This window comes from Engystomops pustulosus, chromosome 3 (genome assembly GCF_040894005.1).
Source record: "Engystomops pustulosus chromosome 3, aEngPut4.maternal, whole genome shotgun sequence".
In the NCBI taxonomy this organism is placed as follows: Eukaryota; Metazoa; Chordata; class Amphibia; order Anura; family Leptodactylidae; genus Engystomops; species Engystomops pustulosus.
In genome coordinates, this window is record NC_092413.1 from 158,105,974 (window position 1) to 158,119,401 (window position 13,428).

Genomic DNA, 13,428 nt, shown 5'->3' on the forward strand with positions numbered 1-13,428 from the left:
CATTAGGAGTTTTGGCATCAGCCAACCTTAGGCTGGATAGTAAGTAATGTTTTATGATACTTGATCTTCATGAATGGTTCAATAACTGAGCTATGTATAGAGCTCATCAGTAGATATCAATAGTGCTGGAAAAATCTGTAACAGGGTAATGTGATTCCTCCCCATTTCAGAGAATATGCAGGGATCCAATACTTATCCATGTGTAAATATCTCAAGGTTTGCAGATGGCTCTAATTTTATTACTTCAATCTAAAGTCTCATACAAAACAAAGCAATTAGAAGCTACAGAATATGCCCGGCCTTCTCATATGCTATTGCAACAAGCGATTGTGGACGTCAGAAGGTTGAAAGAATTCTGGATCTCATCTGGACAAGCGCTAAGTTCTCAAGCAGGGGCGGCTGCTGACAGAGTATGACAGGTGCCTACACTTCTAGGTAACAGAGTCTCTGGGAAAAAAAACAACATATAAAATGTGGAAGAACAGAGGTTGCCTGACCGGACATGTTGGCTTCAAAATTAGATCAGCCAACAGCTGGCCCTCAGTGCTACTATAAATAGTCTTTTAGTGGACATGTCTAAAAGGGACACAAGATAAGCAATGTTCCTGTTTCATTTCTTATACATGTACTTTTAACCTTGCCATCATCTCAGTAGTTTCTATTGGAATCAATAATGCTACAATCAATTTGCCTGCAAGAGAACTGACATGACCTCTTCACATTTCCTGATATCACTAGCAAATATCTAATATCACTAGCTGACACATGAGTAGATGCTTTTCATATCTGCTTTGAAGTTTAAAGGGGTATTCCAGGAATCAGCATAATTCATATACAAATGGGTCCTTAAAATATAAGCTAATGTGTAATTACTTAAAATTTTGCTCCCCTTAGCAGAGAAATGCTGCTGACATACACTGTAATAAAGTATTAAAATGCTTGATAAATTGAGAGACTGTGAATTGTACATGTGCAATGGTGATGTAATAAGCAATAAGAGGTTATTAAAACGTTGGGACCATTGGCCCAGACATCCGTGATGAGCTAATGTTAATATTAGAGGAATATCCTTTTTTTTTTGGCATATTTCTCTACGCAATTTAAACTGTATTGATAGACTTGTACAAAATATGGATTCTTTTTTTTCTGTTTTCTTTTTGTAGGGGTTGTAATAAAAATACAATTTAAAAAAAAAAGAAGTACAGACAGTCCCCGGGTTACATACAAGATAGGGTCCGGAGGTTTGTTCTTAAGTTGAATTTGTATGCAAGTCGAAACTGTATAATTAATAATTGTAGATCCAGAAAAATAAAAATTTTGGCCCAAGTGACAATTGGAGTTTAAACATTTGTTTGCTGTAATGTGACCAAGGATTATCAATAAAGCTTCATTACAGACACCTTACAGCTGATTATTGCAGTCTGGGCCTATAGCAAAGCATTCAGAGACTTCACCAGAGGTCAGAGGGGTCTGTCTGTAACTATGGGTTGTCTGTAAGTCGGGTGTCCTTAAGTAGGGGACCGGTATTAAAATGCTACTGGTTCTTTAATCAGTCTGTTGATTTTCTCTGTGCGGAGCAGACACAAAACAGAAGATAGCCGCTGGTCACATGTCCACATCACATGTCCTCCAGGTCATGTGATCACCACTATTTTTGGCTGTAGTTGGTTGGTTGCAGTGCATCTATTATTGATCAGTGTTGTGGTGAGACACCATCTCAGTGAAGTATTGTGCAGTGATGGCAGTTATACATCATTACTATGGTAACAGAGCAGGACAGTCTATTTTATCATCACTGGGAGCAGAGCATAAGAGGGAGGAGGAGTTAATGAGAACAAAAAGATCAGGGCACTTGTAGTTACCAGTGGAGGACATCTTGGTGATAACTCCACTCATAACATTTTGTGAATCATAAAATCAAACAATTTCAGCTTCATTTTATTATTACTGACATTGAGTTTTGTTATATTCATTTATTTATAGAATTATAGGTTTTTCTATCACATGTTCATATTCTTGGAATAGCCCTTCAAGTAAAATTTTGAAAACAGTAAACAGAAAACAGTACCGTCCTTCTATATTCTGAAAGATTCAGCATTATACAGAAAGAAAGTGTTTAGTATTTTTCTTTAAATAAGCTAAGGGCTAAGCGTGTGAGTCATGTTGGTTGATGTCCAAAAGACATTATCAGCTGTCACCCATAATTGTGATTAAAGGGGTTTTCCCATCTGGGCATTTAAATTTAATTGAATTCATTTGCCTTATGTAAACATTTCAGTTGGATGTTATTAAAAAAAATGTTCCTGTGTGAAGATAATTTCTCATAAATGCTGCCATGTTGTCCCTTAGAAACAAGATAGCTTCCTCGGATACGACCACTTCACATTTTGGGAGCAATGGCTAGACATGCCCCTGAGTCCGGTCTGACCACCCGGATTCTGCGATCACAACCACAGGATGGCTGTCGTATATACAGTAACTCCTGGACATTTCGTATTCAGAAACCTTTTGTGTCTTTGTGGAATCCCTCCAGCAGTGGTGGCCGTATCCGAGGAAGCTATCTCGTTTCTAAGGGACAGAATGACTACATTTATGAGAAATTATCTTCACACAGGAACATTTTTTTTAATGACATATAATTGAAGAAATGTTTGTATATGGCAGATTAATTAAACTGAATGTGAGTGCCCAGACGAGAATACCCCTTTAAGTATGCCCATGAGGTTGTACATGTTCAGGCACTGGAAGCCCAGTCACTACTGTATTCAGTCCCCGTTGGACTGGAAGTGGTAAGGTTTGGTTTGCAACGCAGACCTATACACAAGATGAGGACAACAGATGACCTGGATGGACAGGTCACTACTACTGGTCCACCAATAACAAAACCCAGCATGAATTGAGCAGCCAGTCATCAGAAGAGTCCTCCATATCCTGCCCTTATTCTGGCATTAATTTAGTTGGACAATCACTAACTTTGCAACATAATGGGTACTACAGTTTTTTCCCAATATGTCCCCAGACTACTGGCACGGGATGACCAGCTTTAAATGAAAAATATCTGCAGTCTTTGTGAGCAGCAGCAGCTAATAACTTTTGGAATATCTTGAGTCACGAGAACTTTACAGATCATCAACCTTAGAACGGTTTACAAGGTTGATAAGGCTTTTTGTTTGTTGTGACAACAAAAAAAGTCCAGTCTAATTATACAATTATGATACCCTAGTTGGATGCTGGTCTTTAGAGGTCTTGGATATATGACTTGTTTGAATCTCTAAGTTTTCAGTTGAATATATGGTAGTTGGAATACAAAAAATGAAAATCCTTTTGGTCATTTAAAATGTTTACCAACATGCTAATACATTTTACTGAGCTTTCACAAATGTAATATTGGCAGCCCTGTAAATACTTATTTTCTGGAAAAATGCCATTGTTTATGGCTAAAATAGTCACCATATGCTCGGATGTGAAAAACCCATCTGAATGGATCATATTACAAACACATTCCATCTTAAAATGGACCCTACTTTATTTTCATGTACTTGTATCATGAATGAAACATTGCAAACATAAACCATGGGATGAGATGCAGTGCATTAAACAAATAAAAATATACAGTAATCTACAGTCTAGATGAGTGCTCCCATGTTAGAATATACAGGCAGTCCCCGGGTTACGTACAAGATAGGGTCCGGAGGTTGGTCTTAAGTTGAATTTGTATGTAAGTTGAAACTGTATATTTTATAATTGTAGATCCAGACCAAAAAAAATTGGCCTCAGTGACAATTGGAGTTTAAGCATTTTTTGCTGTAATGGGACCAAGGATTTTCCATAAAGCTTCATTACAGACACTTTACAGCTGATTATTGCAGTCTGGGACTATAGTAAAGCATCCAGAGAGCTTCACCAGAGGTCAGAGGGGTCTGTTTGTAACTATGGGTTGTCTGTAAGTCAGGTGTACTTAAGTAGGGGACCTCTGGATATGTATAGGCTTTTTCTGTGGATGATTTATACACGAAACGGTGGGAAACCCAGTTATGAAGCTAGAACATTTCTTTCTATGGGCTTATGCACACAGTTGTGGATTCCAGGGTCCTGTGCATGTGCCGACTGCCCGGGCCGCAGAAGCTGTGCAGGAATAGGACCTGATCCAAGTTTGGGCCTGGAGCAGTCTTCTTCTATTGTCATTAGTGTGAAAATGGTGCTCACACGTCAATGACACATGGGCCGCAACCAAGGGGTCATGATCCCCTTGCAAAATATTAATGTTTGTGTCCATGAAGCCTAATGCTGCAAGATCCCACAACAGCTGAGTTATTAGAGTGGCATGCCCTATTGCTCTATATCAATGGACATAGACACAGGAGAGAGGGAGAAAAAGACTTGATATAGGGGTGCTAACACACAATGGCAGCACAGGGTGATGCTTAGTTGTTGCTGTCGCTTACTACCATAGGGCCATAAAAAAAAAACTGCATAATATAGCAGGTACATATCACCATTTAGTAAGCACATTACAGAACACATATCACCAAGTCAATAAAATGAATACATAATAACAATTACTAATAGACATGCTGTAATTAAACATGTAAATGTTTCCATAATCGCATATCCAGGACCTCAATTAAGTGTTCAAGTAAAAAATAGATTTCAATAGCCATTCTGTTTACCTAAAAATATCTTGCCATTTATTCGTCTTGGAAGGGCTCCACCAGATGCTCCCGTTGCTTTCTAGAAATCAATAGAAGGACATTGTCAGAATAGCATCCACTTGAGTGCCAGTCATTCACATTAGTAAACACTGATTGCTTGTAGTCAAACACGGATCACATGTTCAGATTCCAAAATCAGCAAGTCTTAGTCTTAATATACCTGGGAACAGTACAGTTAAAGAGCGTCAGTCAGATGAGTAAATAGGAGAAGATTCTCCTAGCCAAATCAATATAGTAGAGTCCCAAAAATAGAGCACTTAAAGTTCATTTAAAGTACATTTTTACTAACTGAATACATTGTGGGGATTTCATATACACAATCATTGTATTGTTAGTACATTCTGTCAAAAAACTATTGCCCTACAGTAGAATATAATTTTTCTTGACTAAAAAAACCTTACTGTAAGCATAGGTCCTCACCATATCACATACATAGCATTGCCTAGTACATTGCATTAGCGCACATGCGCACATGGTCAAATTTTATGTGTTTACACAACTATAACCGTATATTTAAGGTAAAGGGTTCTCAGCCCACTTACAGGACAATATGGAAATTTGAAATACAGCACAGCCAAAAGATGTGTGTTCCCAGAAATGGGACCACCTTGAGTCAGAATTTAGAGGAGATACTGATTAATGAAATACAAATCCTGAAATGGGCAAACACCTCTCATATACAAATAAAATATTCAGCAAGGTTTGCATTTGGACACACGTGTTGGGGTGGATGCTCTTACCATTGGTAATTTGGCATTACCTTGTCTGTGCCCCATTATTACATTGCAATGTTTGTGGTAGTGTTTGTTGCTAACACTACTTGTATATCTTGTACCTTTGGACAGCACTGCTGTTATCAGGGGCATAACGATTGCGGTCGCAGGGGGTGCGACCGCAACCGGGCCCTTGGTCTAACAGAGGCCCGCACCTGCCCCGTGCACTGTGCTGATAACTCGCCGCAGCACATGGGGCAGATGTTCTAAATATGAATTCCCAATATTCCAGGGCACGGACTGTTCTGCATCTGGTCCGCACGCTGGTAGCAGGGACCCGCGGCTGTCACAATTCATAATCGGCCCCCGTGTCCTCTGTCCCCTTTCAGATAATGGGATCGACCGGGATCAAGCCGGGCCTGATCCCTCCTGCCTCCATCACCCAGGCCATGGCAGGAGCGTTTAATGACACGTCTGCCTGCATCTGTCTGCTGAGGTCTATGATCTGGCTTGTGACCCCGCAGACACATCATCAGACGTCGCTTGCACTGAATACCCCAAGAAGAGAGCACAAAGAAGGGGGAATGAGTTAATTATTTTATTTATTTTTCTTAACTTTCTTATATTGGGAGTCTTCTGAGGGGGAAAGTAAATATTACTAAAGGTTGCTGCTGTTGAAGGGTGGGAATATTACTAATAGCTACTGGGGGGAAACTTATTAAAGTCTACTGTGGGAGGGGGTAATTACTTGTGTCTACTGTATGGAGGTAATTACTGATGTCTTCTGTGGGGGGAGGGTTACTGATGTCTTCTGTGGGGGGAGGGTTACTGATGTCAACTATGGGAGGGGGTAATTACTTATGTCTACTGTATGGAGGTAATTACTGATGTCTTCTGTGGGGGGTTACTGATGTCTACTGTGGGGGGTATTACTGCTGCATCTATAACATATTGCATTATAAAAAAGTGAAATGGGGGAGTAGGGTTCAATGTTTTTTTGGGCATAGTGAGTGGGGCCCTGTTGGGAATTTTGCCCCGGGGCCCAGAGGACTCTAGTTACGCCACTGGCTGCTATTAAAGGGAACCATGTAATTAGAAATTGGCCTAGTAAACCACAATATACCGTCAAGCAGCATTACTTAACCCCTTGACGCTGTATGGCGCAGAGGTGCTGAGGGTGTATGAAGAGGGCTCACTGGCTGCAATATGCAATAAACCCCCACCGCTAATAACCACGGTCGGTGCTTGCACCGATCGCAGCTATTAACTCTTCTGATGCCGCCGGCAAAGCTGCAATGAACCAGTGCAAAAATGCCACATACTGCAATACAGTAGTCGGTGCTTAAAAAAAAAAGTTTCAAAAATAATTTAAATTTTTTTTTTTAAAAACCTAAAAGTTCAAATCGCCCCCCTTTCCCTAGAACTGATATAAAACGTAATAAACAGTAAAAGTCAGACACAATAGGTATCACCTCGTCCCAAAATGCTTTAGCTTTACATGCCTAAGAGCAACCCGTTACTGGATGGTCCTGCATCCAGAGGCATTGTTAACCACATCTCCTGAAGTCCGGTGCATGTTCTCAATCAGGCATCATAGGTGAGGAGAGCTTTACTTCAGTATCTGAACTCTGTTCAGCTGCTTCATACAACATACTGTTAAATATTTATAATGCCAATTTCTGATGACGGGTTCTCTTTAAACTCTCTGATGTGTTAAAATAGCATCAAGATACCTGTGATATATACGGATGTACATGCAATTTTGTATTGTTGCCAATTTTTTCTGTGTTAAGTTGTCCTGTTTTTGCGGTTTTCATCTCAGCATATTTTAGTCTTGATTTTTGTAATAAAATTATCGAATAAGTATACTGTATATACTCGAGTATAAGCCCACCCGAGTATAAGCCGAGACCCCTAATTTTACCACCAAAAACTGGAAAAACCTATTGACTCGAGTATAAGCCGAGGGTGGGAAATGTATTGATCACCGCCCCCCCAGTATATAGCCAGCCAGCCCTCAGGAGTATACAGCCAGCAAGCCCCCAGTAGTATACAGCCAGCCAGTATATACGGTATATGCATTTTATTAACCACTTAAGGACACAGGGTTTTTTCGCTCATTTCTCACTCTCCACCTTCAAAAATCCATAACTTTTTCATTTTTACGTGTACAGACAACAAATTTTACTTTCCCGTAATGTTATTGTTTTTATTTTTTTTTGTTTAATTGTATTTTATTTGGGTTTTTCATACAGGTAAGGTAAAGAACTTTACATAAGATGTACAATTTTTACCAGAATTCCGGTCATAGAACTTAAGTATAAGAATTAGTAATTACAATAAACTTGTTACAAACATTTGTATCAAACAACAAAGTTATAATAAGGAAGAGGAGTAGAGAGAAGTACAAACAATTAAGTCTGTTCCACTCTAAACGTGGTATTTTACATCATCATCCACCATAATTATATAATTATATTAAAACACAAGACAACCTAAACACGAGACAGACATATCAGGGAGGGGAGGGTGGGCGGGGAAGGGAGTAACTCTAACTGCCCAAATCCAGGTAATTGTCTTATGAGATCGTTGCCCAGTACATGTCCCATGAACACCATACTTTATCAAAAAGATCCATTTGGTTATTCATGGAGGCCGTCCATGTCTCCATACTCCGGACTTCTCTCACCCTGGTTAACAACTGAGTGTGGGTTGGGGGGGTTCGCCTTTTCCAGTGTTGTGCAATCAGGCATCAAGCGGCCGTAAGAATGTGTAAACAAAGTTTCTTAGTAGCTTTAGCCATGGGGAAACAGCGGATTCAATGGGATATCTATATTAATGATCTCCTTAACTAGTTTCCTTGCATTGCTACCATTTTGAGGTCTGTGCGACATTTTTATCATTTTTTATGTGATGTAAAAAGGTGTAAAAGTCGCATTTCGGACATTTGGGCGCCATTTCCCGTCTCGGAGGTCACTGCCAGTTGTAACCGTTTTTATATTTTGATAGATCGGGCATTTTGGGACGCGGCGATACCTAATGTGTCTGTGATTTTTACTGTTTATTATGTTTTATATCAGTTCTAGCGAAAGGGGGGTGATTTGAATTTTTAATATTTTATTAATTTTTTTATTTTTTAAACTTTTTTTTTCTTTTTTTTTCACTAATTCTTAGACCATCTAGGGTACATTAACCCTAGATGGTCAGCTCGTTCCTACCATATACTGCAATACTTCTGTATTGCAATATATAGCATTTTTGCAGCTCATTCATTACGAATCTGCAGAAGCCATTAAGCCTCGGGTCAAACGAAGACCCGAGGCTACCATGGCAACCGATCGCTGCCCCCCGATGGCGTTCGTGGGCGCGGCGATCGTAATAAAGATGGCGGCGCCCGCACGGCGCCGTCTTTTAAATGGCGCCAGCGACTTTGCCGGCGGCAATGAAAGGGTTAATAGCAAGCACCGACCGCTGTTATTATCGGTGGGGTTTTGCTGCAATATGCAACAACCCCCACCTCTGTATGAAGAGGACTCAGCCTGTGAGCCCTCTTCATACTTTCCCTGTACCTCTGCGCCGTAGAGCTACGGCGCAGAGCGTTAAGGGGTTAATAACGTTCATGGTGGTTTCCACTCCTGTAGTTTGTTTGCCTATAACAATAGTAATCCTTTATTTTCTGGTCTGCATCTATTATGGAGCTGCTGCCTCTAAGGTTTTTAAGAGAGTCTGAAAATTCAGCTCAGACATGAAGCTGTTCTATTGTAGTGAATGTTATTCTTCTGCCACCTGCCGCATGAGCAGCTGCTACCTGCAAACTAAGAACTGTTCTGTCTGCCAGAACACATCTACTCAGCTGTTTTTTTTGTTTGTGTTTTTTTTTTCTTAAGATGTATAAAAACCTCAGGTTAAGTTCACACGGTTTACATGGAAAATCACAATTGCACGGATCAGGTTGTCTGCCAGGTTTGTGCATGGAATGTGGCACAAAGCAGCAGGGGGGGGGATTATCAAGGAAAAATTTCTTGCCCAATTTCTGGCCTTCATCCCCACACATGTAGATGTCCTTTAATGATGGTGTGGAGCATCTAATGAATAGTGTCCAAGAGCAAAAATGACCACACAAGTTTTCTGGATAAAATCTTCCTTTTACTTCATAATTTCTCGTAAAACATTCACATTTTTTGATAAATTGACCATGTATTCACTATGATAAGGTTCAAAAAGCTTGCATTTTCAGACCACAAGGTAGCATGAGTATGTTAACATATTTGTAAACTTATTTGTAAGCTTGCATAAGCATAATCACAGTCCATCCTTTGAGATATATTATATATATATATATATATATATATATATATACACACACACACACACAAACATTGGGAACTCCATGAGGCTTTAACCCCTTAACGCTCTGCGCCGTAGCTCTACGGCGCAGAGGTATAAGGGATGTATGAAGAGGGCTCACGGGCTGAGTCCTCTTCATACAGAGGTGGGGGTTTTTGCATTTTGCACAAAACCCCCACCGCTAATAACCGCGGTCGGTGCTTGCACCGATCGCGGCTATTAACCCTCTAAACGCCGCCCGCAAAGTCGCGGGCGGCGTTTAAAAGACGGCGGCGCGCGGGCGCCGCCATCTTTTTTTCGATCGCCACGCCCCCGAACGTCATCGGGGGGCGGCGATCGGTTACCATGGTAGCCTCGTGTCTTCTCTTGACACGAGGCTACATGGTTTATGCAGGTTCGTTACAATGAGCCAGTGGCTCATTGTAATGTAAGACCTGCAAAAACGCCATATATTGCAATACTGTAGTATTGCAGTATATGGTAGGAGCGATCTGATCATCTAGGGTTAATGTACCCTAGATGGTCTAAAAAATAGTGAAAAAAAAAAGAAAAAAAAAAGTTTAAAAAATAAAAAAAATTAATAAAATATTAAAAGTTCAAATCACCCCCCTTTCCCTAGAACGGATATAAAACATAACAAACAGTAAAAATCACAGACATATTAGGTATCGCCGCGTCCCAAAATGCCCGATCTATCAAAATATAAAAACGGTTACGGCCGGCGGTGACCTCCGAGGCGGGAAATGGCGCCCAAATGTCCGAAATGCGACTTTTACACCTTTTTACATAACATAAAAAATGAAATAAAAAATGATCAAAATGTCGCACAGACCTCAAAATGGTAGCAATGAAAACGTCGCCTCATTTCGCAAAAAATGACCCCTCACACATTTCCGTGCGCCAAAGTATGAAAAAGTTATTAGCGTCAGAAGATGGCAAAAAAATTTTTTTCTTCTTTTTTGTACACATTCGTTTAATTTTTGAAAATGTATTAAAACACAATAAAACCTATATAAATTTGGTATCACCGCGATCGCACCGAACCAAAGAATAAAGTAGGCGTGTTATTTGGAGCGAAGAGTGAAAGTCGTAAAAACTGAGCCCACAAGAACGTGACGCACGTGCGGTTTTTTTTCAATTTTTCCACATTTGGAATTTTTTTTCAGCTTCGCAGTACACGGCATGTTAAAATAAATAACATTACGGGAAAGTAAAATTTGTTACGCACAAAATAAGCCCTCACACAGGTCTGTACACGTAAAAATGAAAAAGTTATGGATTTTTGAAGTTGGAGAGCGAGAAATTAGCCGAAAAACCCTCCGTCCTTAAGGGGTTAACAAGAGACATTGGGGCACATTTACTAAGAACAGTGCAAACTGCACTAAATGCAGTTTGCCTGTATACTGTCCACCAGATTCATGAGTTGTGGCGCACGTTCTTTCATGAATCTGGCACTCTTTTTTTGGTGCACTTTTAACATAGGGCTTGCGACAATCCTGTCGGACTTTGCATGTTAAATCTGGCGCACGGTCTGACAGAGCACTAGAACGCCCCCTGATTTGTGTCTCATGAAGAGTAGTGCAACTGCGCCACAATAAAGGGTTGCGTGCAACACAAATTTGGGGCAGGCGGTGCTTAAATAAATGTACAAGCAATTTGCACCTAATAGAATGTGCAAACTCCAACGGAAGTCTGGCCCTTAGCAAAATGTGCCCCACTATCTAAAATTCATCCATATAGGAAGATGAGCTTACATCCATCATCAGGAAATGTATCCATTGTTCCTACAAAGGATACTGCACTATATTATTGCGCTTGTGTTTTGTCTTCCATCTTTCTCTTCTTATATCCCCGTAGCAAGAATTGTAGCTTAGGTGAAGAGATGCAGTTTGACATAGTGAGCAAAGGCCTTTATGTGACATTTTCCAATTAAATGGTTGCAAAAGTTTGGTATTAACTAGATCATGCGGTAAGTAGATCTCCTAGATAGTTTCTATGTAGGAGAAAACACTAACGATATATGTACTATTGATTTCAAATTGTGTAATTTACATGAGTTAGGACAAATCCTTTTTACTTTCTTGGTCATTAAGGGTCATGGAAAGTGAGACGTAACACAAGACTTCTAGGAACTGTCAAAGGTTAGACCCACATATGAGGATGCAATTCTGAGAATACTGGCAATGCTGTAGGGGGAAGGGATGGAGCACCAGCCATTGGGTAGAAGGGAGTCACCATTTGAGCTCATCCTAAAAAAAATCCAGGAACATGCCCAGTGTTGGGGTCCTACACAAAAGATTCATTCAAGAATTTTTCTGCACAGATTTTGAAGAAAATTTCCAAAGTAAAAATACCTGTTAAATCCTCTGCTGCTACTGCAGGTAGACAGTATACCACCAATGGAGGGAAATTAATAAGACCGCCGAACAAACAGGGGTAAAAAACAGAGGTATTAATAAAATTACTGGGGGAAATAATGCACATTTTTTTAAAGAGATTAGGGGAACAACTTTAGATATGTTTCATAAAAAGTAACGGTTCTGGGTAAAAGCACTGCAGGTAAAATAATGTTATAAGTTAATGTTACAAGTTAAAATTGAAACATCCTATTCAGGTTGAGGGTTTCTGGAAAGCAACTTTGATTAAAAGAGTTTGGAACAGTCTTACAATTCTCGCGAGCACAGCTCAATACATGTAAGTGATGATGGGCTGGTCTGTTGAGTGTCCATCATGAAGTCTAGTAACATGCTGCATTATTTTGTTCAGAACATGCGTTTGGACAACCTACCATGTATGGAGATCTGGGATAACTATATGGTAATTTCATCACCACCACCACCCCCAACCACAGAATATGTTGTGAACTCACCAGAAAAAAAAGATATAATAGTGAGGTAAGGTGTGGCATTTAACATGATATGGAAGATACATGCTAGTATGGGACTCAAATCTAATGAGCCTCAATCATGACCTAACTATAGGGATAGATCGCATACAAAGTAAATACAGCTAAAAACATGCTTAGATAAATAGTGCTAGATGTTGGTCATATGAACAGTGCTAGCCCAATTGAAGAAAAACATCCTGAAATTACCATCCTGTACTGCATTCACTAGTTCCCACTGTTCTACCCCTCTATATTTCAATTAAAAAAAATGTATTGCAAAGTAAAACATGTCCTCCTCCAAAAATACAGTCTTGCACTACAAGTACCTGGATGAGATAGATCACCCATGAAGTATGGCTGAGTAGGCAACAATTTGGTTGTCACCGAAGGCTTCCATAAACAGATGTATAAGAGAACGCCTTTACAGAAGAGGACAACTCAAGGCTTTTGTACAGGTGATACTTCATTTATGTCAGAAGAATGTCACCTCTATTGACATATAGAATTTTATTTTCTAAATGTGGTGACCCAACTCCTTTGTTTGAAACTATGTTTGGCCAAACAACCAGGGCTACCTTTGTGTTGTGATATTGTGTATGACAGCCCAATAGAGAGAAGGTTAGGCAGGATTAAGAGTTGTTTTCATGATATGAAACTGTGACAGGTGTTTGGACTCCGGGCCAAGAATCCGCCTGCCAGTGGAAAGTTCATGAGCGACTACCAGTGGTCTCCAGAAGTTCTTATGTTTCCGGTGTTTCTAACCTCTGTT

The 13,428-nt window shown here is 40.0% G+C and overlaps 1 protein-coding gene across 2 annotated transcripts in view; it reads right to left on the bottom strand.

Moving 5' to 3' along the window:
• USP13 (ubiquitin specific peptidase 13) overlaps positions 1-13,428 on the bottom strand; it is a 74,529-nt gene that overhangs the window by 40,384 nt on the left and 20,717 nt on the right. For both annotated transcript variants that reach the window (XM_072142743.1, XM_072142744.1), the window contains exon 3: positions 4,671-4,731. In XM_072142743.1, the coding sequence (XP_071998844.1) occupies positions 4,671-4,731 (61 nt within the window). The remainder of the gene's footprint in view (positions 1-4,670; positions 4,732-13,428) is intronic.